This window comes from Pezoporus flaviventris, unplaced genomic scaffold, assembly GCF_033815535.1.
Source record: "Pezoporus flaviventris isolate CSIRO_AGI_PZ_B2104156 unplaced genomic scaffold, CSIRO_AGI_Pfla_v1 ptg000035l, whole genome shotgun sequence".
NCBI classification, from domain to species: domain Eukaryota; kingdom Metazoa; phylum Chordata; class Aves; order Psittaciformes; family Psittacidae; genus Pezoporus; species Pezoporus flaviventris.
In genome coordinates, this window is record NW_026892583.1 from 14,503,935 (window position 1) to 14,531,902 (window position 27,968).

Consider the following 27,968-nt stretch of genomic DNA (forward strand, 5'->3'; position numbering starts at 1 on the left):
GACCCAGGTGTAGGACCTTGCACTTGGCATGGTTAAACTTCATAATCCTCTCACCATGGTTCAGAAACAGTAAAGTCAAGCCTGCTGCAATTTAAGCACCATGTAAGATTTTGCTTTGCTGAGAAACAGCATCAAAGATTCTGCTTCTGGATAATCAATCAAGAATGGGCTCTGCATACTGACTGGCTGCTAAGTTCCTAAGACCACACATATACTAAAGGTGTTTAGGCAGTATTTTCTTTGACCAAGCAGTAATTTCGTCTGTGACAAGGGAAAAAGAAAAGTCAGACAAGTTGTTGAAACAGATGCCAAAGATTTTATACAAGGAATGTCATGGCTGCTTTCTCTTTGTGCATTAACATGGTAGTAAAGCTACATGCATAAAACAGCACACAGGGCACAGCCTAAAGACCAAGAACACATTGCTCACCCGTTAAAAAAATAAAAATACCTCGAAGCACAGAATTATGCTGGATGTACAGAACGTCTTTTGAGAGAGGATTTCTACCTGCTTGTGCCCTCCCTCAGGCAACTGTCAGTTTATGGCAGACTTTGCTTACAAGAACATTAGACAGCCCCCAGTGAACTCAGCCAGTTCCGAAGGTGTCCTGAAACATCTTCTAAGTCTACTTCCATGTGTAGGCTGGATGTAACTGCAAGGGGGCAATCACTCTGTATGTTCTTTCAGAGACAAAGTGAGAACCACTCATTACAAGGAAAAAGTCAGTACGCATGTTCGGAAGATAAAGTCTTTTATAGCAGTTAATTTAATAATACAGTCCTAAACCAGGATGTTCGGCACTCATCTACACAAGAGCACATGTAATAAGCTGGGGAAAAAAATACCACAGTTCCAGGACATTGCATCACACTCCAGCCACTCCAAGAGGAGACAATTCTCATGCGGTAGAAAAATTCTTGTCTGCGTAAGCCAAGAAGGGAGAATTTTAGGTAGTTTAATCCACAACAGTCTCTTACTTCTTATAACTGGAACCACAAATCCACAGTACAAGACACCATTAGTTAGGTTAAGTGGTGCTTATAATAAAATCAGTGAATTCATTGCAGTCCTCTAATAAAAGGATGAAGTCCTGTGAGTGCCAGTTGCTAGGAGCAAAGAAGAAAGATTCCCATCTTCCAGGTGGATTTGTAAGTTCATATTATTAGAAAAAAGATGAGTCAAATCTGTGTAGTTTCTTTGCAACCACGTCTGAGAACACAGAGGCGCCAGAGACTATGGGATCACTTAAAAAGTCAGGGAAAACAAAAGTCATCACAATTCAAACAACTCAAACTTTGTATATCAGAATTGCCAACAAAACTTGTTCTCTTGTTCTGCTCTGGACAAAACTTTTAACTGCAACAAGCTGGCAGAGAAAATTGAAAACACCTGAGTACATGAGAACATTGCCAGGGAGAGCAAGACCCTGCTACCTTTTGATCTGGTATTGAAGTTGAGAAGGCAAAAGCAGAATGCTTTGCCTTGTGCCGTATGATTTGCTCTCCTTTCAGAGCTCTACTGGTCTCTACTCCAAACTTGATACCTCTTGCACTGCAAGACCACTGCTCATATCACAGTTCACACAAACTTGCTAATGAATCTGGGTTTCTGGATTAATTCCATGGCCAGAATTACAGCACCTCCAGGTACAAGGTATCATTCATACATCAACACTGGAGATTTCCTGGCAGCACAGAATCCAAACCTTCCTCACAGGACATTGTGATCAGTAAGACGTTCCAAAGAAAGAATCAGAAGGCCGTATGTCTGATCCAATATAGTAAGGAACACCATCCATCATCTGAACTAGGAATACTCAAAGTTTCATTAGCCAACCGTATTCTTAATATACTAAATTAGACATAGTTGATATATATATAGATATCTATTTTTTTTTAATTAGAATAAAATATACTGGATTTTTGTTTGTTCATTTATAAGGGAGCTCCCTCCCTTCTCCAGTTAATTTGAAATTAAAACCTAGAGGTTGAACATAAGCTCATTCCCAGCGTTCCAAGATGGATATAGCACAAGAGGAGGCCAGAAACTGGAAACATGCACTCTGGCTGCAACAGGTTAAGAGGTGAAAGGGAGACCAGATATTTTCATTTGTAACCCTGAGAACATAAGGAATTGCAAAGATCAGGAGAAGAGCCTGGGGTTAAAGGTCACCAGGCTTTTTATTGCAGTTAAAGCAAACTCGGACTGGGTGATCCCATCCACGAGAGGGAACTGCTCTGCGATCATGTGAGCATTCATCACAGAACCCCTGGCCACAGGCCCGACAGTGGTGCTTGGAGAGTTTGATACTGAATTCCTTCCGGCAGTTGTGGCAGTGCAGGATTTCATGGTCTGGTACCCAGTATGCAGGTCGGGCAGCATCTTTTACCAGACCTACGGAGGAGGATGTGAGGTTTGAGGTGGGGTGAGAAAGAGGAAGAAGAAAATAATCTGTGAACATGGGCATGTCAAGAATGTACTCCAGTAAAAGCATTCACACACTGCAAGTCACACCACTGACATTAAGGGGAAAAGACCTACTGACAGAATACTCCAGTGCAACAGGTAGCTCTTTAGCCTATTCTGCCATTCTCTAGTATTCTGCCTCTCTTCAAAGGAATAAGATTGTTTCTCCTTAAATGTTGGCATTTCTACCTTACTCACACTCTTCCAGAGGCTGAGACACTTGCTTTTCCCTACCTTCAGTTTTTGCTGTGGCCAAAAAAGCAGACTCACCAAACCAAACGTTCAGAAACACCTGTACTGCCTGAACTGACAAATGCATTTATTCTGCCTTTCACTGGATCAGACAACAAACACCCACAAGGGTGATGCCAGGACATCCATAGGCAAAGCAGTGGAACAATGATCTGTGCCATAAGTAGGCAGTCCAGTCTGACGACAGAAGATTCAAATGCAAACAAAGTGTTTGCTGACATACCTGCACTGCTACTCAGCACCTGAAAAAGCAAATGTTCACTGTACTAAGCTCATCACTAAAGATCACATTACTTTCTTATAATTACCAACCTGGATAGCTTCACATTCTCAGCCCTCCCTTGCAGAAGTACCAAGTGCCAGAGAATCCAAGAACACACTTAAAAGGCACTCAGCATCTCTGGAAGAAAACCAAACCTGATAAAATGCTTCTTAATTAGCCAGTCTTCAGGGAACTCCAGCTGGCAGGTTACTGCAGCGATGCATCAGGGAACATGAATTACTCACAGCTTGGTGCACACAGATTTGCACAACAGGGAGGAAAGAGAAGGTGTGAACTGAGGAAAGTGCTGAAAACCAAGAGGAAACATCAAGCGAGAGAAGTCAGAGGGCTGTAGAACTCTCAACCAGCAGAGGTATGTGCAGCAGAGGTGCCAGCCTGTCACACAAACACTTGAAGTTTAATCAGAAGGTTTGCTCTGTGAAAACAAAAATGCCTCTAGACAAAAAGAAAAATTAAACAATCCACCGGAAGAGAACAGAGCTCACCTAAGGGAATGTCCATGGCTGTCACCACCGCTCCAAGAGTGTTCTGCACAGCTTCCCCCACCTTCCTGGCAATAAGAGTCCCACCTTCCTCATCTGAAGGCAGCTCAGCTACATCTGCATGACACAAGTGTAGAGGGCTCAACACCTAAGGCCAGCACAATTTCTGCCAAGTTTCAGTTAATTTACATTATCAAAAAACAGCAGCAAACCCAACAGGGAGCTTGGAGCCTCTCCTCAGCCTTTATCTCCTACACCCCAAATCCTGGATTGAAGAGTTTTCACTTTCTTTTCAGCAATAATGGACAAAATACACAGCTTGCTGAAATAGCAGCATCCCTGCTCTGCTGCTAGCTCCACACCATCAATCAGCAGGTACTGGAAAAACAAAGATCCAGTTAGACAGTAATTTTATTAGGGGGTCAGATACCTGCTACCTCATTGCAAGGGCCATCTTCCTGTCAAAACACATTGAGCTCTTGAGCTTCCCTATTAAAATTTCTATGCCAAAGCCCATTTTGAACAACACTGCCTAGACCCAGTGGGAATGGTTAGGATCCAGAAGCCAAGGACAAAGACTTCAGACTAACAATTGCCCAAGGATAATTCTGTCACAATCAAGTCAAAATTACCTAACTGGATGCCCCTGTTTTCATAGCAGTTGTCACACACACGCACTGGTGCTGGTCCCCAGCCTCGCTCAGGCACTGGACGGGTCTTAGAAGAACAGCCATCACAGAAGCCCTCTCCACAGGCCCGGCAGTGATGTTTAGTGTCGTTATCTTTAAAAGGAGCGTTGCACTTATTACAACTCTAATCAGAACAAAATATAGAGAAAAACCTGTTAGTCTGATCTTCCTTATTAGAAAAACAGACAGCAGAATCTCAAAATGGCAAGATTGGACTGAAATTGTGAAAAATATAGTTACACCCAAGACTTGGAAGCTAACAGCCCAAAAATTTGGGCTGTTAGGGAAATGATTCAGACAGGTACAATGGTTAGGTCAATAGATAGCTATAACCCCTTCCTTCAAAATCACAAATAATTACAACCACATCATGAAGAGTTGAATGGCATTTGATCTTTGGGGGGTAAGAATTCAGAAGGCAGTTTTTGTTGAAAAAGTATGTGTTTCCTGCAAAACACAGGGAATCCTTTTCTAGTTAAATTGTTGGGGCCAGCTTTCTGCATCTGGTATGAAACCAGAATTTAATCTCCACACCTATAAAACCAGTACTATCAACTGCAGTAGCCAGATTCAAGATGTTGATTCTTTGCTTTGAAGAGTAAATTCATGCAAGCCAGGATCTTCTGCAATACTGATGGGAGAGGAGCTCAACAGAAAGTAGGGAGAAACAGTCTCAGGCTTGCTGCAATAAAACAAACAGCATTTGGACTCTGCAAAATACCAAATTACTGAAAGGGTGAGGAAAAGGGATTTTAGCTATGCAAAAATTTTCTCTACAGCAGCTGCTATTTACCAGGATCTGAGAGTTGGGTCTCCAGTAAGCTGGGGCAATCTGGTCTGTCAACCAGGAAGTCACAGCTTTTGTGGGTCCCAGGCTAAGTTCAGATACTGATTGTGCCATGAAATTCATGCCATCCAACAAACGCTGGGCTGCATTGTTGTTGTCTTTCAGAAATCCGTCAGTCTGTAATGAAACTGGTATTAATTTGAAAATAAAACCAGGGAAAACTCATTCTTTTAGATACAGATAGCTCTGCAACCCACTGCTCCTGTTAAACTGGAAGGCAAACAGGAGAAAAAATTCACCAGCCCTGCTTTGAAACACAGGGGTAGGTTTTACTGGTGTAAGATTCACACAACACATGAAGTGTTCATAAACTGACAAATTAGCTATTTCAAGACAGCCAAAAGATGACAGAAGACTTTCGAGGAGGAGGAACCAGCTGTAATGAAAGCCAACCCATTTTCTCCATCAATGTCCTGAAGAATCATCATTAACATATGCACGACTGCACACATACACAAAGACTATCCAGTAACCAGACATACCCCTGGCCAGACATGCTCAATTTCTGTTCTCACTACAGTGTTCACAGGATCTTGATTGCCAAACCAGTACTGTCGGCTGCGGTACACCACCCCACAGTTGGGGCACTCAATCACGTACCTGCAGAAGGAAAAGAGGGGTTACCTCAGTGAGATACAGGAAGTCCAGTACACCAGGCAGCATAGAGACAACAGAGCAGAGAGCTCTTAGCTGCAGAACTCACCCTGACCAAGCATACTTGGCAAGGCCCAGCCAAGGGGAGTCAGTGGAAGCAGAAGTTTTTGGCACCACGCTGACTTCCATCCCTCGTTCATAACAGGCCTACAACATAATGGATCGATAAAACTTCACTTTTGGGACTCCCAGGCTCCAGGTCTTACAGATGTTTGGCCATATAAAACACATAATCAACATACAGTGGTCTCCACAGCAAAGGAGAGCACTAATCAGAACTGATTTAAAAGCAAAACTAAACCAAACCCACTACCAATAATGACATCAAGAAAATACTCCTACAATAAAAACCATGATAGTGGCTGAAACTTTTCCTGTCTCCCACACACATCCTTCAGAAAAACTGGCTAATACCAAGCAATGGGCATAAGCAAATAACTATAATCACATCACATACATAGAAGGTCAACATCCCGTAGGTTGAGAGCAGCTGGATTCACTATTTAGCTAGCAAATGACACAGCACACAGAGGTGATGACCTCTCCAAGCAAAAATACAAGTTCAGTGGAGATCAGTTTTTCTTGTAAAGGCCATAAGCACCTCTCCTATTTGAAAAAATGCAAGAAAACAGGCACATGCCTGTGATACTCCTCATTTACTGGACCATTCTTTCCTTCTCCATTCTCCAGACCTTATCCTTGCATCACTACTCACCTTGCAAGTATAGACTCTGTTATCATACTGGTGAGAATATCTGCACCGACTTTTGGATTCATGAGGGACTCCTTCCTTTGCATGGTTCATGCTCTTCTTGCAGCCACACCTGAATATGCGAAAGCAAACCATGCGCTGATGCTGTTAGATACTGGACAGATGTCACCAAGAGGTCATGTTACTATCTTGCATTTGTATAGACGTCTTAACCCCAAAGCATTTTCACAACTGTTCATATAGCAATGACATCACTGAAAGACAGGCTCTTTGGAAGGAGATGGAACAACTGTTTCCCAGTAAAAGCAGCACTACACAACTCTTCAGTGCAGGATATGACCACTGTAGCCAATTTGAGTTTCACAGAGAATTTTAGGAAAGGACTAACCAAGTTTGGAAATCAACCAGGACAGAGTTAACACTGCAGCCTTTGCAAGGAGCTGCTAGAAATTCTCCAACGAGCATAGAAAAGAAAGAAAATAGCACTGTATCACATCTGAGAGAAAATGTTTCTAGAAGCATAGCCATAACACCATGCTGCTATAGTACCTCACAGACTCAGAGCACTGACTGCCATATATATACTGCCCAATCTTTGGGGTCTTCCCAGGGAGCTACAAGCCAAGCTCCAATCAAACCTGGAGCTCCACTCAGATCTAGACACTGAACACAGCCCAGGTCCATGATGTGTGCTTTAGGATTATTATACTGTTTAGGCAATAAAAATGGCAGGAAAAATAATGATAGGAAATTTCAGGGTATTTTTTAGACATACTTTCTTCCTGTCCTATGTGCAGTGGGGAAAAGATATGGGCAGAACAGGTTTGTAGCCATACAGAAGAAAAGAGTAGGCAAAGACTATGCATCCAGCAGGGATACAGCAATAACAGTTGTCCAGTTCACATAAGTGGAATTTCAAGTTAATTCTGCCTGGAAGTACTCGCTGATGATAAGTGATGTCAGGTGTTAAGATGCCATGGAAACTTTACATTCTGTGGCTGCAGGCCAGGACAGCACTATCTTTTAGAAGGATGAGGGTACATTTCTCATCTACTTACCCACAGCTGAGGCACACAGAGGAGCATGTGAAATACTCATCTGGAAAGAAAGAGCTGTGAGCCATCTGGTCATCAGGGATCTCCCCACTGAATCGGTCACTTAGAGCCTGTCAAACAGAAAAGAGTGAAGTGGTAACTGACTGAAAGCAACGCAGATATTTTCTGAAAGCTTTTCCAAGCAAAAGCATGGGTTCCTCCACCAGAGGGAGAGGCAGAGACAGCATGCAGCTATCAAATGGCTTACTAACATGGAACCAAGGCAAGGATTAGAAATCATGCAAGACAACAATCTTGCACTTCTAAGAAAGTGACCTGAATGCTTGTACAATACTTTCTCCTCCTGCCCCCTACTTTGAATTTTATAGTAGAAACAGATAATGGAAAATAGCATCCACCTCTGTGCATGCAACCCATGCCCAAAATAGCAGGTGCTAAAAAGGCTTTGCATTCTGGAAACCTCTAGAATGAAACCCACAGACCCATTTCTTACAGTACAAGAGGACATATGCTTTGCCCCTCAGTGCTGCCCTGAGCTTTCTTCTGGTGTTTTGAACACTTGCTCTTTTCTGGCTGCCTTTCTTTCCCTTCCTTCCTCTCCCCTCCCAGGGAGTGTGTGTGGGGTGGCATCTCTGCTGCCGAACAAGGGTTGACTGCACATACACACAGATGTGCATATGTCTCTTATCACAGCTGCCCTCAGATAAGATCTCTAAGTAGACATCTGATCTCACAGAATTTCAAGGAAATTAGCTTTAAGATCTCTTTCAAGCTTGACTGATGCTGGTTAATGGGTTCAAAAGTTAAAGAAGATGAACATTGATCAGTAGCAAACCTTGTGTCTTCAGTAAGGGAAGCAAAAAAGTTAATGTGTAATCGGTAGTGATGTGAACACAGCAACCACTTTACTGGACATAGTTTAAGTATACTAGCAACTGTATCTGAAATTGGATTACCTGACTGGCAGGCTTGAGAGCTAGGCCCCTGCAAACCTCATGAAGTTCAACAAGGCCAAGTGCAAGGTCCCGCCCCTGTGTTGGGACAATCCCAAGCACAAACACAGGCTGGGCAGAGAATGGCTTGAGAGCACTCCTGAAGAGGAGGACTTGGGGGTGCCGTTGGATGAGAAGCATAATATAACCCGGCAATGTGTGCTCACAGCCCAGAAAGCCAATCTTATGCTGGGCTGCATCAAAAGACATGTGCCCAGCAGGTCAAGGGAGGTGATCCTGCCCCTCTCTTTCTCTCATGAGACCCACCCCCCGCCCCAGAAGTCCTGTGTTCAGCTCTGGGATCTCCAACACAAGATGGATGAGAACCTGTTGGAGCAAGTCCAGAGGAGGCCACAAAGACGCTCAGAGGGCTGGAGCATCTCTGCTCTGGAGACAGGCTGAGAAAGCTGAAGCCTGTTCAGCCTGGAGAAGAAAAGGCTCTAGGGAGACCTTAGAGCCCCTTCTGGTGCCTAAAGGGGCTGACAATAAATCTGGAGAAGGACTTTTTACAAGGTCAAGTAGCAGGAGGACAAGGGGAAATGGCTTTAAGCTGACAGATGGAAGAGGTAGATTAGACGTTAGAAAGAAATTTTTCCCTGTGAGGTTGCTGAAGCGCTGTCACAGGGTGCCCAGAGAAGCTGTGGCTGCCCCATGCCTGGCAGTGTTCAAGGTCAGGTTGGATGGGGCTTGGAGCAACCTGGTCCAGTGGAAGGTGTCCCTGTCTGTGGCAGGGGTTTGGAACTAAATGATCTTTAAGGTCCCTCTCAAACCAAACCATTCTATGATTCTGAAATTATTGCAATAAAGTCCTAGAACTTATAACTGGAATTAACCACTCCGTCTTCCGTTTTCCTCTTGCTGCCTATCTGCTTCCTAATGCAGGAACTGTGTACATCCACCTGATACTTCCCTCTGTGCTTCAGCTACCCCAATTACAGAGCAGCTGGAATTATCTGTTCCAACAGCTGTGACTAACATCAGAGAAGACTGCTAACACCACCTCCTTCTGAAGATATGCCCCAGCTCTGCCCACCCCTCCCTGATGGGAGCTGTGCTCTTCGGGCCTATGAAAACACAATGCTAATCAGGTAGTGGTAGCAATGTGTGAAGACTGCAGATTTTAAGACCCGAAAAACCTTCTGACATCCTAGCAAGGTGAATGTTCTAAGAAAATCACCAGCTGCTCTCTCCAATTCCTTCTCACTGGCCTTCTGATCTGATGCTGCACCTCTGAAATGATACATCTTTGGCTTGATCCCACCTTGTTTCCTAGCTACCAACACATCTCCTTCCTCTTTTTTTGTCTCCTGGTCTTTGGGTTATACCACCTTCAGGGCCAGGTTTTGCCAACCATTAACTCCCTCCAAGTCTTTGGCATTCCTTTCCCTTGGGCTGAGGTCATCCTTATGAATTTCACCAGTAACTCCTTCTGGGCCTCCTCTTTGTAAATCACTGTCATTAAATGCTTGTCACTCAGTCATCAGTTATTTTTTCCTCCCCAGTCACTTCCTGTTTCAATTTTTTGATTTTGCTCTTCAGAGTCTCTGCTAAGGTGTTTGTTTTAAAATAAAATAACTACCCAGCCCACATGGCTGTTACTCAAAATCATCATCTTCATGGAGGGCAGCTTTATCTCAAGACATTTGCAAGTCTGCATCTCTGGTTCACATGCTCTACCTCTATGAGCTACAACTGACGGTCAGCAACAGTGATACAAATGAAGATTTTGACAAAATCTTCTCCACTTACTTTTAGTGCCTTGTAGATAACCCCAGGCTGTCTAGGTGATCGAGTGGTATTGTTCTCCAGCTGCTGCTCCACAGCTCGCCTAAGTCCAGAGAAATCTGTTGGAGGATTGTATGTCCTTGTTCCCTTGTAGTGGATTGAGCTGAAAGCCTCAGGAAAACAGCTTAGCTTCCGAAACCGATCCTGAATGAGCTTCTCAGGAACCTCAGACGGATGATCTACATGTAAGAGTATCAGTGAGTATATAAACAACTGATTGCCTAAAATAATACTTAAATTGCACAGTGCTTTCAATATGCAACACAATGCTAATTTTCCTAATTAAACCTTCTAGTACATCTGGAATGCAGTTGTTACATTTTACATGAAGGAAAAGAAACAGTTTCCAAAAGCAGTCTGTTTCACAGCCTTAGACGGTAAGTTCCACAAAGTAAAACCAAAAATTTCAAAGTTTGGATACACAGATACCCAGAATAAGAAGCAATTTATGACATAAGGAAACTCCATTTCAGCACACTTCTTAGCTCTTCTCACCAGACCACAATCTGGTATAACTAGTGCTGATAAGTGGAGGACATGAACCTTAGATGGGCTGCTTATTCTCCATGCTAACCCTGTACAAGGAAGACTGAGCATCTATCAACCCTTTGTACATAGCGAAGCACATCAGGTCACTTCACTTCAGTGACCTGATGTGACCAGTGAAGAACTGGTCATATCCAGTCAGACTCCATAGAGCTCAAGATTTCACTGGTAAGAGAAGCCAAAATGAGAGTGTGGGCCAGCAAGGAGCTACTATGGTACTTTTTACACAGCAGAAGACTCACAGATGTTCACTGAGAGCAGGACTGAGCCTCAGCCACTGCAGGCCAGTTTAGTAGGGCTTTTGCTCATCAAAGCATCAGAAATGGGCAGAATGAAAAAAGGTTTCATCATGCCTTTTGAAAAATGGAAAAAAGGCGCCAGGAAAAGAAATTCAGGTCCCTGTATAGACAAAACTGAATTGTGCTGTGAGTTGCTCAGGTCAGTGCATTTCAAAACTCAGACATACAAATAAAATACATAATTTAAGTATGCAAAACCCAATATGCAGGAGCCAAGTTAAAACTACTAGTGAAGAACACTGAAAGCAAGAGGAATAATACTGTGCCAGGCCTGCAACTTTGGCCATATCTGATACTCATACAGAGAAAAATGGTGTTGAGCCACCAGCTCTGTGCCACAATTTCAGTCTCAACTTCATGTAAGCCTCAGAACAAGGCTGGTTCACAGAATTTAAGAGAATGAAAGCACCGTAAGTATCATCAATTTCATTATTCTTGCTCATCCTAGTTTCTATATAGAGTTTTATTTTAGTTCTCTTGCAACAGGATACTCCATATCCCAGCCAAAATCCAAGGGCATCTCAAGTTTTCACCTTCATCTGCCATACCACCCATACTCATAATCCTGTTGGATGACCTCTCCCATGGCTGGCAGAACTCCCATCATCACTAGTCAGTGCCGGTGTCCACCTGGCTAAGATCATTATTTTAGCTCATCTGGGGTACTCAGACCACCATCAGGGAATGCTCTGCTATTTTCACAGCCTGGCTCCCAACTGGAACAAGTGAAAGCAAAACCCAAACCACATCTTTTACACAGTACTAAAGAACACTGAGTATTTAATGCAACCTGACAATTTATAGATAGTATTTAGCACACTGTAATTCTGCCTACTCACCAGAGCCCAGCAGCTTGGTGTACACAGTCTCATGAAAGATGATGACACCTGGACCCAAAGTTGACAGAGGAACATCGAGGCCACAGCGGGCTGTGGTAGCTTTTAGCTCCTTGGTGAAATGTTTTAAATAAGCCTCCGAGGCATCACCAAGGAATTTGAAGAGATCATTGTGGAGCCTGTCAGCACGAGTACGGTAGATGATGAGGTCAGAGATCGCCAAGACCTTCAGCAGGAGTCGTGTTCTCTGGCTCAGGTTCACAGTGGCCCCCAGGAGGCCCTCTGTATCAATTACCACCACTTTGCAGACAGGGTCATAGGCTGCCCAGACTCCAACTGTGCAAGACTCTTGGGCTGGAGATGTCTTGAAGACTTCCCGGCCATAGAAGAAAGTGTGGTTAAGGGTGTGAGACTTGCCATCCCCTGTGTTCCCAAAGATGGACACTACCTTTAGATGCTGGTCAGGACTGCAGTCCAGTTTCTTAATAAAGTCTTCTTCATTCCTTACCTTCCAAAAATAAATTAAAAAAAAAGAAAAAAAAAATATTATAACTACGCAATTGGAGCAGACAAAACTGAAAACAGCTTGTTTCAGGATTCGTAAGATGAATGGGAGTGATTAATTCCTGTTCAGAATTCATCATAAGTTTTTGAAGCACCAAGACGTTCAAAGCAAAATTCTAGAAAGCAGTTTCATAACGCACACATCAATGGGACTTAAGCTATTCCATCATGTGGCTTTTTTGGAAGCTATGCCTCACCCATCTAGTGAAACCTTCTGTACCTACCTCACCTCATTCCCTGAGGCAATTGTTTCAGAGAAGGGAGCACAACCCTACTTCCAAGTCTGCCAGAACAGCTACTTGGAGCATAGCAGACACTCTCAGCAGAATTGCTCTCCTGGCAAGCAAAACAGAGGAGTGCTTTTGTCACCTTAGCTTGCCTCATCCACAGAGACTAAGAGTCTACCTCGATTTAGGGAGAGGAAGCTCCTCCATACAGCTGTGCTGCACCTACCCAAAGCCAGGGGCTCCCAGACAAAACCTGTCCTGCTGCCACTGCTCTCCAGCTGACAGATCCTTTAGCTGGAACGAGGGGCAGAGAATTAAAAAGCAAAGTTGTGCACTGGAGCCAAGTGGTTGGAGCTGGACAAACTGGCTTTTACAGAAGTGCCACAACTGCCCCAGTGACCCATTTCATAACTTATGATATTGTGCTTTCATTAAACATAAAATAAAATGAAAATACAAAATACACACACACAAACCCAAAAGAAAGTAGACAGCTTTCAGCAGGTAACTTCTCTTTGGCTCCAAACAGATTGAGTGACAAGTATCATGCTACTTAGGTTAGAGAACAGGGCATTTTCTGTTCAGATACTAGAGCAAGAGGGAACAGAGAAACAAGCAATGAGTTTAAGGCTCTGTACAAGAGCCTGCCCTTGGCTTTCAAAGGTTTCATGCTCCTGGCTATGGTTATCACTTGCTTCTTCTAACATGTTAAGTGACGGAAGAAAAGGACAGAGGTACTTTTCAAGAAAGATTACATTCACTCCTCCATCATGATTCCCTCCACAGGAATCCCCATCAGCAAAGCAGCATGGCTTTCACCCCCTCTCAACTTGTGGAAGCTCCTTAGCTCTTTCCCCTCCACAAGTACAGTTAGAAGGTCTCATGATACATGATCCACAGAAGACATGACGTAATAAAAGGCTTCTTTGAACATGTTTATTCTTAGATCAGCGAATTAGTTTAAGGCTCAGCCAGCCCTGTTTGCTCTGGCTGAATCTATCAGCAGCAGATAGACTTTGAAGGAAAATAAAAAAAAGCCAGTGTGCCAAAAATAATAATAAAAAAAAAAACAACAACAACCAAAACAAACCAGTTTGCCAGATTGTGGTTGGGAACAGCATTCAGAAAGAAAAACTGAGGATGTGGAGCTGCAGTAGCTTCTCACAGACTCAAAACATTCCAGGCAGCCTCATAGGGTGGAAGAAAACAGGAAACAAATCAAAATGCTATCAACAGGCTATTTTCTGTTGTCTGTGGGAGACCATCAAGATACACTCAAGTTACAGGTGCACAAGAAAGGGTCATTTTTTTTGGTAGCTGTGATTATAAGCTTATCATCAGAAGGTAGTTTAGATGACAGATAAAACTTCTTTTGGTGTCCCTGAAGATGTATCTGTGCATGAAAAGAAGTTCTTGGTTCATGGGACAGCTCCTAAAAGCATTCACAATTTGATAACATAATAATGTTATGTGTATGTAAGCAAAAAGGGATATGATAACTTCTCCAGATTGTTTTAACTCCCACCTTTCAAACTTCTTACCATAAGGGTGGCAGACACTCTTTGCTGCAATCAGTGGTTATGCACTCCCTGTACAGCACAAAGAAGTATTCAGTCTTCAAACAGCTGCTTAAGTATTGGAAGGTCAACTAAGAACTAAGGTCTTTTAGACAGCACTGGTTACTTTTCTGGTAATAGTTTCAGAGAGTTTGTGGAAGAGGCTGAGTCTTTACTGTCAGACACAAAGGACAACAGCGACAAGTGTAGTTTTGCAATGCCTTCCCACCAATAAGAAACAACTTATACAAACTGTACTGCAGCTGAAATTGTCCCAGTCTGAGCTAATGCAAATGTCCACATCACCAGCCTTCTTTGCATTCAATGTACTTTAACAACTGCTGGTGCCAGGGCAACTTACTGTGAGAAAAGGGCTGAATTGCTGAGCCAGACAGAAAAGTTGGTTCCAGATCAATAATCCAGATCACTTCAGCAGAGAAGTTACACTGAATATCAAATCAGACACCCAAAGCACTGAGCTACTGCCACCTTCTACAGCTCTAGGCTCCTTCAGACTTCCTTGCAGGACAGAACTCAGGTACAATTCAGACAAGAAAGTTGCCCAGGAGCACAAGAATGTTCTGAAGTCCAGCTAATCCAATGGTGTGCCTTACAGGACTCAGTGACAAATAAGAAAGAACTTAGACATGAAACAAGTAACATTTTCTAGCATGCTTTACCAGCTCCTAGGAGTCAGATGTCAAAGGACTTCCCAAGCAGCTGTTGCACATAGATGTTCATGTCAGGTAGAGAACATCAGTAGATCTATCCTCTGGGACTCTAAGCCCTTTGTGAATCTAGACATAGTTTTGGATCCTGCAACATCCTATTGCAATGAATTCCATATGGGGAGGAGGGAAGAAACAAAAATCTCCAAACCAATACAACTGGAAAAAAGAACACCTTTTGTTAAATACGCTCATATGCCATTAGATATTCCTTGCTCTCATGCACTTGTCTTCTTTAATCACTGCTTAGCACAAGCACAATACTCTCAAAGAAACACTCACTCACAACCATCCCTATACCAAGAATTAAATTTATTTCCCTTGAGCTAGTTCCTTTAAGACATTTAAAGTCAGCATGTGTGTAGTGTCAAAGTACTAATTCCCATTGGGCTCAAGTCCCACTTCTCTGTTTTGCTTCCCTTCTCTTCATGCAGAAAAAAAAAATTGCAGGGTACCACCTTCTGCTGCATGTGTGAAGGATTCATGCTTCCATAGCCGTTTCTACTCCCATGCTGCCCAAGACCTCCACATCTCTGACATGAACAGTAGAGGGTAAATATGAAACTTTCCTTAAATTGCACAGCAATGTTAATTAAGAATGAAAACTTTGTATGTCTAACCTAAGACAAGAGGGAAATCTCTCCAGACCCTTCTTTATTTTAACATTTCTAGTATCAGAGACTTATTTACACGTTTATTACAGCTCTTAGAAGATTTTCTTCTAGAAAGAATAGCTTTTACTCCATCATAGGTTAGAATCCTGGTTAGCCTTCTTTTATAGTTTTAACTACAATTCTGTTAGCAACTGTCATCCAGTCCCACCAATGCAGTCACTCCATCCAAGCTGAGCTGAGTTGAAGATGAAGGTCTTCAGCAAGAAACCAAGGAAATTTACAGCTAAAGTCCTCTCTAAGGAGGACACAAAAACTCATACCATACTGCCATTTACACCTGAAGCCTGTCACCCATACTTGGAAATCTATTATACCTAACATAACAAGTTTCCTAGATCCAAGACGCAATAAATGTAGAATTGTTTAGGAAAAGACAAGAAACAAGAACTGCCAAAACGACATTTCTGCCTATGAATTTCTTGGAAACAGTATTATTAAAACAATAACATGTTAAAAGCTTAGAAACAAAACCCGTAACATAGAACTAAGTTTCCAATGACCTGTACTCATCTGTCATTAAATCTGCCTCCAGGCAAAAAAAAACACACTAAGAGAATGAGACATTTTTACCACAGCTTTCTCCTTTTAAACCTCTTTATAAATCCTCTAGGCTTGCTGATATTCATGGAAGCAATGCACAAAGTCAGAGCTGTGCCATGACGACACAATAGCTCAAAACAAAAATCAAGCGTGCTTGGCATAGTAGTCAGAGTGCCTTTATTAGCTAGTCTTACACTGTCATTTTGACTTACATTGGTACTTTTGTTGTTGCATTTTGAAGTCTTACCCTTTGCTTGCTTTGATTTTAACAGAGTATTTTAGCAATTAAAATACATTTTCTGCAATCAAGGAAGATGTCATCATATAAATAATTAAATTTGAGTCATTAGGCTTGTCTAACAACCAGCATACAACAATACCTTTTGATACACAACCACTTAATCAATAGAGGATATAAATTTCACACATTTCTCAATGAATGGAAAAACAAACCATAAGGTTCTTAACAGCATATCCAAATATATACCAGCATAAAACTGTGAACAGCTGAAACAAATCAGCCTTCAAGTACAAGTCGTCAAAACAATCAAGTGGAGGGGGGGGGGGGGGGGGGATTTCCTTAAAGCATTACTTAACATTGCCAATACAAGAAATTCTGCTCTCCATTCAGAAAACAAGAATTCAAACTAACACCTGAGATAAGAGGGAGAAATGGCAAAGAAAGCTAAAAAACATCTGCAACCTTGCAAGTAACCATGAACTTCTAAAACATATAACTGAGATCATTTTAGGTATTTGATCTCAAGGACAAAAGATATCTCAAAGAATCATACCAAACATTAAACCTGGAAACAGATTTGTGAAACATGCCTACCTCAACATACACCAGTTCTTTATGATATATCTTCTAAATTTTGGCAGTTGTGTTTTAATTCTTAAAAAATTAGTTCCTAACCTAAATTCTATAAAACTGAGTTCCTATCTCCAGATCACTCCAGAGTTAGATTCACACAGAAGTCTTACTGGTGCATGCCTAAAGCCCCAGGTCCTACCATTAGGTCATTAGTCAGAATTTCAATGTACACTGAAAACAAACAAGAGAGAAACCTATAAAGCAGATTTCTTCCTCTAACTATAGCCTGTAAGACAAATTTGAGAACAACCTACACCACAGTACAGTGGTGCCACCAAAATTCACATCTCTGCAGAGCTCTTCACAATCACTCCCAGAAAAGCAGTGCATGAGCACAAGTGTAGCTGGCTTAAGCCAGCAACTCAAGTTCAACAGGCTACTAAAAAAGTACTTGCAAACTTCCTGCTTTTGCCCCAGCTGAAATTTTTGTTGATACTCCCAAATGTTTTTTGCTTCCAAGTGAGGAAAAGGATTGGGTATCTCCCTGGGAAGAAGAGAAACTCTTCTATGAAACCTATGACATCATTAGAGCTGTGAGAGAGGCCCCGGACTATCATAATTCAAACCCTGCTTTCCACTAAGATTCAGGCTGAAAGGGACCTCAGGAGGTCATTGCTCCCTCAAAGCTTTTAGAGGCCTCCAAATGAGGGAGAAGATTTTTATTATAAGCAGGTGCTCAAAAAGAATAAAGGCTGAATTTATAAGTCCAAGCAGCTCTAGTTTCCTACCTTAGTTTTCCTCCTATAAACTTTTGTTTTGCATGACTTTTCATGAAAAATATCATTTATGCCTTTACTTGAGTCTTTCAAACATAACATAAAATCCATAAACCAATTACACAGACATATTTGATGGAGAAATAAATGCCTTTAAATCATAAATTTCTTAAGAAAAAAAAAAGAAAGACTCTAATAACCTTTCTGAAGAAAAAAACTTGTCATCCACTCCACACTGCCACCAAGGCACAGAAGTAAGCTGAGAAGTCATGCCCATACCTGCTACCCAGTAAGCATGCTGGCTGGTGCATGACAGCACACATACTGCTTCTTACCTAAAACACAGATGTGGATAATTGCTGGATAATGGGAGGCAGACATCTCAGAAATGAGACTTCATTCATTCTACTGCTCAAAGAGTTACCTCTTACTATGTAAACATTTTATGGTAGCTTGGGAGAGTTTTCCCAAAAGGGCTCTGTCAATGGATTAATTTATAAAATTGTGTATGTCATACCAATAGTTACAATCTGGTATTCAGGAGTAAGTTACTAATCACCGACCCAGCAAACACTTTTATACATTTATCATTATTGTCCTCAGTAATCTCCTAGATTTCAGCCAAGCTGACAGTGGACATCAGCATTTTCAGGATCAGAGTCCTACAGAGCCTAAAGCCCAGACTGAGTGACCTGACACTGTACGTGAGGAGGGCAAAATAAAAGAAGGGACAAACACACCCTGAGGATTTAAAGTGAGGTTCCAACACTCCTCCTCAGCTCCAGCTAGTTTTGACTTTATTCCCCATGCTGGGTCAGGTCTGGCTCAAACAAAAGAAAGTATTTGTATCAGGGGTGTTTTTCTAACCTGAACTTTTTTGTACCCTTTTATTTGCCTTCACTGCAGTACAACCTATGGGTTCTGTTGAGATTTGTTCTATTACGTTCTGTACACACCCATGAAAATAGTGTCCCTGAACTTGAGTATCTTTTTCAGACCAAAGTTGCCCTGTTCCTTCCCACAGCTCTGCCAAATGAATCTGGGGACAGTATTTACATGGATTTATACAGAGCTTAACAGCACCTACAGGTCTCTGCAATGAAGGGTGGAGGCTGCCCATATCTGAGGCCGATGTTATCTATTACAGGACTCTTTCCTGAGACAGAGATGAGTTAAATCCTGCTTAATAGCCCTAGCCAAAGACAGAGACCCTATTTCAAAGGTTTTAAGATACTAGTGGAAAAAACGTAAGTGGATGGGATGTAATCCAATTTGAGTGGACTTCTTCCTAACACAGGAGGCAATATTGCCTGAAATATTGCTGTTACCAGACAAGTTACCCTTGCAGATGACAGCTGAGTTATATGAAACTGCTGAAAACAGAAGACTAGACAGCCCACTAACCTGTTTGCTAGCTGAAAAACTGCTTTTTCAAGAGCTAAAAACTATTAATAAAGACTTCAAGGTAAATGCAACTTCTGCAAATGAAGAATGTCATCTAACTCTTAAAAAGAACAGTAAAAAATGAAGCATAAATCATTATGCTGTCTCCTAAGTACCTTTCATCTTCCCCATGGATGTTGGCCACAGAGCTACCAATTACCACCCACAAGGTCACAGCTGTAGCAGTAGAGACCATATCCAGGTAAAAAGACTTGCCCAGAAGACACCAAGTCATTCTGTAACTATGAGTCTTCCTCAACACTAAGGCAACTATAATACCTGGACAAACACTACTTTATACTACTGTCCTTGTTAAGAGGGACATTCACAAACTTATTTGTTTTACAGTTCCACTCTTCCTAGACAATAGTTACTCTAGTTATTTTCACAATTGCAGGGTGTTTTGACAGGCAGGTCAAAGGACTGCAAAATTTCAACTTTTAGACAATCCTATAGCAAGGCATTAACAACCCAGGTAAAATAAGTAAAAGGTATCTGCAGCAACATCTGTCTCCCGGTGACCCCTGCAGATGTGAGAAAGTGGAGGAGGTGGAAAGGATAAAAGGGCTGGGGGACAGCAAGCTGTCAGTTCCCGTCTCTTCCTTGAATGCACGCCAAAGCACTCAACATCCTGCTCCTGCTGGCAGCACAAAGGAGCCCAAAAGGACTCACTGGATAAGTGCAAAGAGGGGTACAATGAGGAAGCACTAGAACACCTCTTTATTCCCACCAACCCTATTTAGTCCAGAAACTGAACTAAGTTCAGGAACTCCTTGAATGAAAACAGTGGGTAATTCCAGAGTGGCTTGCTACCAGCTTCTCTCACTTGTGATATGCTCTCCTTTGCTTCTGTATGCGTAGACACTTCAGCATATGGACAAAAGAGACAGGAAGCAAGCAAGAGATTTTACTTTAATTATGGCCCAAGAAAACTGCATCATGAAGAAGGTGCAAGAGCAGTTCCATACAAAAGCAGTATTTGTAAAAGGCTATGTTCAAATTAGCTAAGAGTCAGCCTGAGGCTGTTAAAGGAGCTGTACATTTGTTGAATGGATGGCTGCTCTCCCATCTTCTAAAAATACTCTTCAAAATACTGGTATATGTCCAGTGGAAGAAAGAACGCTCCTAACCAGCAATTGCTAAGACATTTTTCTATGGCTTTATTCCAAGGACAGAAAAACAGTGCACTTGAGCGTAGGAGAGAGAACTGCAAAACTGATAACAAACTGGGATGGGAGGAATATTAAAAACTTGCAAAATAATAACAGAAAAATTCCTAGAGTGTAAGACAGCAAACTCCCAAAAATACCTTGGCAAGAAAACCTCTGAAGCACAAAGAGGAGGAAAACTCATCAATACTACAGGAACAGTGATGACAGGCAGAAATTATGTATCTTGATCCAATAGATCACACTGACCTAAAAAACTTGGCTCCTTCTACATTTCTTCTTCCTCGTTTCCATCCATGACAAATATATCAGCTGTGACTCTTCAGTTTACAGGATATGGACTAAAATTCCCAGAAACACAGCTGACTGTGCTACCCTAAAGCACAAGAACATCAAACATTCCCCCAAAAGCAAGTCAAGTAAGGGTGTCATAGGAACTAGTACTATTTGCTAGACAAATGATTTTCTAATATAGAGGCAAGCTAAAAGAGCTAAGAGATTATGAATTTCTCTTAGGAAAAGAGACATACATTAGCTTGCATTGACTGACAAAGAATATTTGACTAGAAAAAGCACTCCTAGTGACTCTCTATTCTTTCATCCCTGGACTACCTCAACTCAGTAGGTACTAAAGGAAAATCACTAGGTTTACGGTGGAGGTGAGAAAAGCAAAGCTGCTAGCATCCCTAAGGAGTTAACCATGTAACTTTTTAATAAGAGGGGACAGAAGAGGACACATAGACTGTTAGGATGTTAGAAGCTGGGTATTTAACAATTGTATAAAATGGTCTGCATTTAAATAAGGCCTATGGGTCATTCTGTGTCATCTAAACTGCCTGCAAAACATTATATAGATCCTGATCAGTATTTCCTCAGGGAAAGAGTTAATCCTTTAGGAGTCTAGCCCTGCTAGGAGGAATAAAAAAGAACTTTAGAAATAAGGCTACATTTAGGAAACTGAGATATCTATTGGAAAAAAAAAAAAACAAAAACCCTGCTACCTGAAGAAAGGGAGCTCATAGTGGATGTCTCATGGGAGGCCTAGCAGTAAATATGTGCTCCTTTCTACTACATAAAATTACACTGCTGGGGATATTATTTTTGTGACTAGCTAGAGGAAAATCTTTCTTTTCTTCCTGTCTCCTTACTAAAAGAGGCTACAAAGTCAGTGCCTTTTATTTTTCTTTGCAGCCCAGAGTTTGGGTAATTTCTTGTGACAGAGCTAATTTCTGGTCAAAGACCAGTGAACTTTTTAAGGCAGACTAATAGCAATCAAGCATGTCCCCTATCTTTGGGGGTCAATGAAACACTTTCTCTGCTTCTATTAAATATATGTGCTGAGTCCTTAATTAGGGCTTTGGACAAATGTTATCATAGAAACCACCAGTGACTCTACAACCAAGTTCTGATCCTGTGGTAAGAACTCTTTAACATCTGCTGCCCAAGATAAAAATACCAAATTGGTTTTATGAGTTGCTAGCATTTCTTCTCCCCTACTTCAGAAGTAGTAGTAAATAGAGTTCACTGTACAACTGATATGTAATTCTGCTTTATGCTATCATAAAGGTGTTGTAAAAAGACAATGCAAAAATGGATACTTGTTCCAGAAACTGCATAAACATAAGTACAGGAGAAAAAGATCAATACAGATGACTGGAAAAGTTCAAGAGACAGTGAGACAGTCTAAGGACTTGAAATAACTATCCTAACCCAAGTCACTTTTTTATTGTTGTATTTTGCTGTGGTTTTCTTAACATGATCTACAAGTATAGGGGACTTTTTAAAAAGAACAATGAATTGACTGTAAGTTCCTAAGGGAAGTGCCTCCTGTGTGCAACGGACAGCACCAGTGACAGCACAATTATGCTTGTTTGAAAATTCAGTTAGAGGTAAGAAAGGAAAGCTGACATCTCGACAGAATAGATCAGGAGATTCAGCTGCGGGACTTACACACATAAAAAAAGAAGGCACATAGCATGTGTCTAACATGGCAAAGAAGAGATGTGGAAGGTGTAATAAGAGCAGTGACAAGACTGAAGCAATTGACTGAGGAAGTAATCCCCATAATATGATTCTGAGATGAGCAAAGAGACAGGCTATGCCAGAGCCAGGTAACAAACAGATGCTGAAATTATCAAGAGCAAACTGATTGAAGTCTCAGCTTCAGATATGCAATAGATAAGACTAAGTTTAATACTGTATAAAGAGAAACTGCATAATACAGTCTGGGAAAAAGGGTCTAAGTTGGGGTTGGATTCCATGAGGAACAACCCCTCTCTCTGGTTCTTCCACAGACTTGCAGTATGAGCTTGGATTTAACATTTAATAGCATTTTCTTAACGTGAGATAACCAACCTTTTTTTGAAGTGCTCAAATACAGTGCTCCTATGATGAACATCACTGAGAAGCTTGCATTTCACAGATAGGAACTTAAACTACCATCAGTTCTCTACTAACAACTGCTTCACAAGTGTTACTTTAAAATGGGACTTTTCCTGACTAAGTGGATTTGAAATAGGCCCAAGAAGACCTCAGCTTTCTGAGCTTATGGTTATGTCTGCAAAGTGCAAAAAGCTTTGAACAGGCCAACCTATCTGTGCAACACAGCACAATGACAATTATGCAAATCTCAGAATCATTACCATAACTGTATTAGCGCAGTGCTGAGCCCAAGCAGAGAATCTCCACCTCTCAGCTAAACTAATTTGTTCAGGCACAGCTCCTTATAGAATCGCTGAACGGTTTGGGTTATAAGGGACCTTAAAGATCATCCAGTTCCAATCCCCTGCCACAGGCAGAGAAACCTTCCACTAGACCAGGTTGCTCAAAGTCCCATCCAACCCGGCCTTGAACACTGTCAGGAATGGGGCAGCCCAGCTTTTCTGGGCAATCTGTGCCAGTGCCTCACCACCCTCACAGTGAATTATGGGTTAAGGTACATTGTTTCTGCATCTGGAACTATCTTGGTCATTACTTACACACTATAAATGTCCTTCAGTTTCAGAGCTACCACCTCCAAGAAGCCAACACAAACAAATGAGATGAAACATAACCACTTAAGCTTAACAACTCCCAAGTTTCAAAGGAAAAAGAAATCTGCCTTGTGTTCCCACCTCACTGAATCACTTTGAAGTTAGTGGTTTGTAAACATATATACATCAGTAATGTAAACATATATGCATCAAGTAATGAGCAAGCACAGAAGAAAAGACTGACGATCACTTTCCTATAGCTAAACTGGCTGTTCAACATTATCAAGAGCTGATGATGCCTTCAGAGCTAGCTAGTCATCTGACAGCCCTCTCTAAATAAAGGTCCTCATGCTCACCAGCAGAAACATCACTGCAATAACAAGCACTCTTCAAGTTCCAGCTCCTAGAAAATATTTTAATTAAAAACTCTCAAACTGCTTCAATACTGGCTGTGAGATGTCACAGAAGTATTCAGCTGTGAGGAAGAGAAGATCACTCCAGATGGAAGAGCTCTGATTCAGCCTCTTGATACAGAAGCAAGTTCATTTTTGGAGAGCTTTTTCAACCCTGTTCTGATCAAATTGCTACAATCTGATAAAAGACCATTGCTGTCCCAATAAGGAAGTTGGCTTTATTGCTCATGACATTTAAATAGCCATGCACTTGCTTGCATAGGGCAGGCAAAAGTCTACCTCAACAAGGCTTACAGACTCATAAATATAAAGGTAACTTAAACCAGCACAACCACACACAGCCAAAGCTTGTGAGCAGGTTTTCAGGACAGCCCTGTTCTAAGGCATTTCAGATATTGCTCCAGAGGCTAGATGAATATTATTCCAAAGTCTGCATCTTACAGCAGTAGTCACATCTGCCACACACTCTAAAGACACGTGCGTGTGCTTAGGGGAGGCATACAAACTTAGGACTGCTACTACACATGAAACTCAATCACTCAGTTTCAAGTCACTAGTATCCTGCATAGTGTTTTCTGCGTCAGTGCATCATAAGGTCTATCATCTTTTCCTTCCTTTCCCCTCCAAAAGCCATGAGAATTTGGCAGTCAGTAAACCTGAACTGACTAAAATGTCACACAAGTTATCCTGCATCTATTCTATACCACAGTTAATTACACTAGTATATATATTATATAACGTACATATGCATTTCTGTATAGTACAGAATAAATACAAGATGCTTAAGTCACATTTGCTTGCAAGGCACGACAGACACGCTGACTGTTACTACAATGCATACAAATAACTAATCAACCAAAAATCAGAATATCATCAGGTTTTTTTACTGCTGGTAGCATGAATATTAAATTAGAGCAACGACATATTGAGTCTTCAGGTGACTACACATTTTCTCTCACTGTCTTCTGAGCAAGGTTTAACATGAACGATGCAAACCTGGAAGCCAGAAGATGAAGCTGAATTTTTAGGCATGTAACTAACCTGCTCTGTGACTTTCATGTTGCTTTTTTTACATCTGTAAAGTATTTTTACATTGTAAAGTGCTTGCACCCACCAAATGCAAGGACCAACTCGAGTTCCTTAACTGCATATACTGAATGCTGGACTCTCTAAAATAATTCTTCCTGAGAAGCTCTTGTTAAGACAACTAGTATTTCTATCATTATTACCAGCAAGCCAACCCCAAATTGATGGCAAATTTCCCCTTTGTTTAGCAAGGGGCTAAAATGGAGTAATATTTGAGACAAGCAAAATAGCTTAACCATGGTGTCTGCAAGACTTGAATGGCACACTTTAGACCCCTATTTTTACTTTCTCCTATTCCTGAAAACCAGATGGATTTAGTAATGCTAGAGGAGGGCAGCAGGGGGCTGTAGGCTTGCATTAGCACTGGTTGGTGCAGTGCTCATTCCGTCATATGGCAGGAGATTGGCTGCCAGCACTCCCATTTGCAGGATACCTACTGCAATACTCTCAGTTTCAGTTTCGTTCAGGAATGATCAGCATCCTGCACAGACAGCTCTTATCTTAGTTGTGTGTGTCTCAGGACAGAGTCAATTCTTTCACTAGCTTTGCTTACCAAGCTCTTAGAAGAGGCTCTTGCCACACATCAAGTTTTAATGAACTTGAACTTCTGAGAAACTCGTAAGCAGGGCTGCTCCAAGGCACTGTGTCTTTTTGGGCCAAGATACTTAGTGCCACTTAACTGGCTGTCCTCATTTTGTTACTGTTGCTGCCAGTTACACTTCAAGTATCAATCACGCATCACTGCAGCCTGTGAAACTAAGGCAGACACTAAAGGATCTTGCCTGTTCAACCACAGAAGTTCTTACCTGAATCTCCTCAGTTTCATCCACCAAGAGAAAACTCACAACTTTCTCTGTCATCTTCCTTCTCTTGGTCTCCTCATCCATCACCTCTTCCTCTTCATGCTCTTGGGCTTTGCCAGCATGGTAGATGGTGACAGGGTGCTTCCTTTTGTTCCCCCCAGCATGTGTTCTCTTCTGACACTCCACGCAGAGGTTGATTTTGCACACCTGGCACCTCACTGCTGCTATCTGTCTTGCCATACTGGCATGCATTATGTTCCCATTGGCGCCTTTGCAGAAGTCACAGAATGGGACATGGCCAGGTCTTATACGGGTCCGTTCGTGGTTCCGTAATTTTTCCGGCTGATGCAGCTCTTCTTCACAACGCTGGCACTGTAGGCTCCTGCACTCATCACACTCAAAGATTGCTTCATCTGTCCCACTGCAAACATAGCTTTCCTGGCACAGGAGTGTCGTGTTCTGTCCTTTCTCTACAGTTTGTGTATGAGCACTCATCTTCAATTTCTTTTAAAGCAATGCTTTTTCCCCTCTTGTTTCTGTTCTGAACAATAATAGGTGTAAAAGTCAGTTGCAAATTTAGTACTTTCACAGGGGAAAGAAACACAACAGGAATGATGTCTGTACTTTATTTTAAATAATTAACATGTTTCTTTAAGATTCGTACACTGACCTACCTTCCAGGAAAAGTCTTGTCAAGAACAGATGAAGTTTTCTTTCTCCAAAATAAACTTAAACAATGTGGCTGGCTTCATGTATTGTTATACCCAAATGCTGGTATACATTCTTTTTGTACTTAACTATATAGCGTGTTTCAGCAACAAGAAAAACACCCAGCCTGGTGTACTTCAACACACAGGACAAGTACACCCCTGAAGCAGGGATCGGAGGAAGACAGCTGGCAACACAGAGGCAAAATAAAACATTAGAAATGCACAAGTGCATATACGTGTACACACAACCAGAGGACTGTGTCAATACTAGAAAATTCTCTGCTTTCACTCCCCGGCTAAGCTCCTCCTTCAGAGTTCACAGTATTTATTTGCTGGGAATTTCCTGATGTGCTTCGCTAGGTAAACAAAAATCCGCTCTTTGTGCGCCTCTTCTAGCGACGCTGGATAGCGATCGCCACCGCGGCCGGGCTAACGGATCCTCTCCCCCTCTGTTCCCCTCGCAGTCCCCGGGACTGGCGCCCCAAGGGCCAGCCGCGCACCCGCACGCCCGTCTTTGTCTAGACCCGCTGCCGCGGGGCTGCGCGGGGCCCTCGGCCGCCTCCCTCACCCCTCCGCAGCCTGCACGGAGTCGCTCTCGCAGCTGGCTGGCCCCAGCCACTCCACACACCCGGCGATGACTGGCCGCGCTGGCCCCCGGCACTTGTGGCTCGGGCCGCACCGTGCTTACGCAATGCCGGTGCCCCGCTCCCGTGCCCGCACCTACCTGAGGCTGCGCCCAGCGCGGCACCCGATTATTCCTCACCGGCGGCCCGGAAGGCAGGAGGAAGCCCCCCGGTCTCCTCCTGCTGAGCGGAGGCAGCGGGAGGGGAGCTGCGGCGGGGACCGGGAACAAAGGCGGCGCGGCACGGGGCTATTGTTTACAAGCCGGCGGCCTCCCCGCTTCCCCTTCCTCCCGCCGGCACCCGGTGACTAAGGAGTCGGGTCCCGGCCGCCGCTTCCTCCTCCCCCCCGCCGCCCCCTCCGCTGCTGGGGTTGGAGGGGGGGGTGTCCCAGGTCTCCTCCCGCAGCGGCCGGGGCGGCGGCCCGACCATGCAGGCGAAGCTCCCGGCAGGACTGGGCAGGAGCGGGCAGTACCCGCGCCCCTCCGCCCGCTCCCCTCGTTGTCAGCCGGGATCAGCTGATCGCGGGGAACTTCAGGGTTATTTTCTCACCGCGGAGACGGGAAGGCTGCGGCGGCACGCTGGGAGCTGTAGTCCGGGAGCCCGGTGCTGCCTCACGGAGAGCCGCTCTGCCGTGGCGCCCGCCGGGAGCTGTAGTTCCGGGGTGGGAAGGGGCGGCGGTGCCCGGCGTGCGAGTCCCGGCGCAGAGCGAAACACTAGCGGCGGGTGGTTGCGGCTCCCTGGGCGCTGCGGGGCGGATGGCGGGGTGCGCCGCTCCCGCCCCTGAGGGAGGCCGCAGGGACGCGCGGAGCTCCGGGCCCTCGCCATGTCCCGAGGTCTCTCCTTTCCCCTTTGCTTTACCTTTGTCCCCTGCCCCACGGGTTCTTGGTGACGCTGGACGGCTCTGCCGCGCTTCCCTGAAGCCCCCAGCGGCGGTGTGAGGGGTGAAACTCGTAGTGAGCTAGTTCCTTCAC

General features: G+C 43.1%; 1 protein-coding gene across 6 annotated transcripts; it reads right to left on the reverse strand.

The window, feature by feature from the left end:
- Positions 1-735: 735 nt before the first annotated feature.
- On the reverse strand, positions 736-27,940 carry ZFYVE1 (zinc finger FYVE-type containing 1). 6 transcript variants are annotated; one of them, XR_009744971.1, is made up of 14 exons: positions 27,099-27,940; positions 26,339-26,559; positions 25,668-26,200; positions 11,903-12,407; positions 10,183-10,397; positions 7,445-7,551; positions 6,390-6,498; positions 5,724-5,821; positions 5,503-5,620; positions 4,967-5,137; positions 4,117-4,297; positions 3,488-3,601; positions 3,137-3,377; positions 2,256-2,395 (listed from the first exon to the last, which is right to left on the reverse strand). XR_009744971.1 is itself a non-coding variant. In XM_061462680.1 (13 exons), exons 3-13 carry the CDS (start codon positions 26,157-26,159, stop codon positions 2,163-2,165), a joined length of 2,343 nt encoding a protein of 780 aa, XP_061318664.1. In that variant the 5' UTR covers positions 26,160-26,205; positions 26,339-26,559; positions 27,099-27,933; the 3' UTR covers positions 736-2,162. The 6 variants fall into 6 exon arrangements, 5 of the variants coding, with proteins under 5 accessions (XP_061318664.1, XP_061318666.1, XP_061318662.1 ...); XM_061462680.1 differs by lacking the exon at positions 3,137-3,377 and having other exon boundaries at positions 736-2,395; positions 25,668-26,205; positions 27,099-27,933; XM_061462682.1 differs by lacking the exon at positions 3,137-3,377 and having other exon boundaries at positions 736-2,395; positions 26,335-26,559; positions 27,099-27,933.
- Between the last annotated feature and the right edge of the window lie 28 nt (positions 27,941-27,968).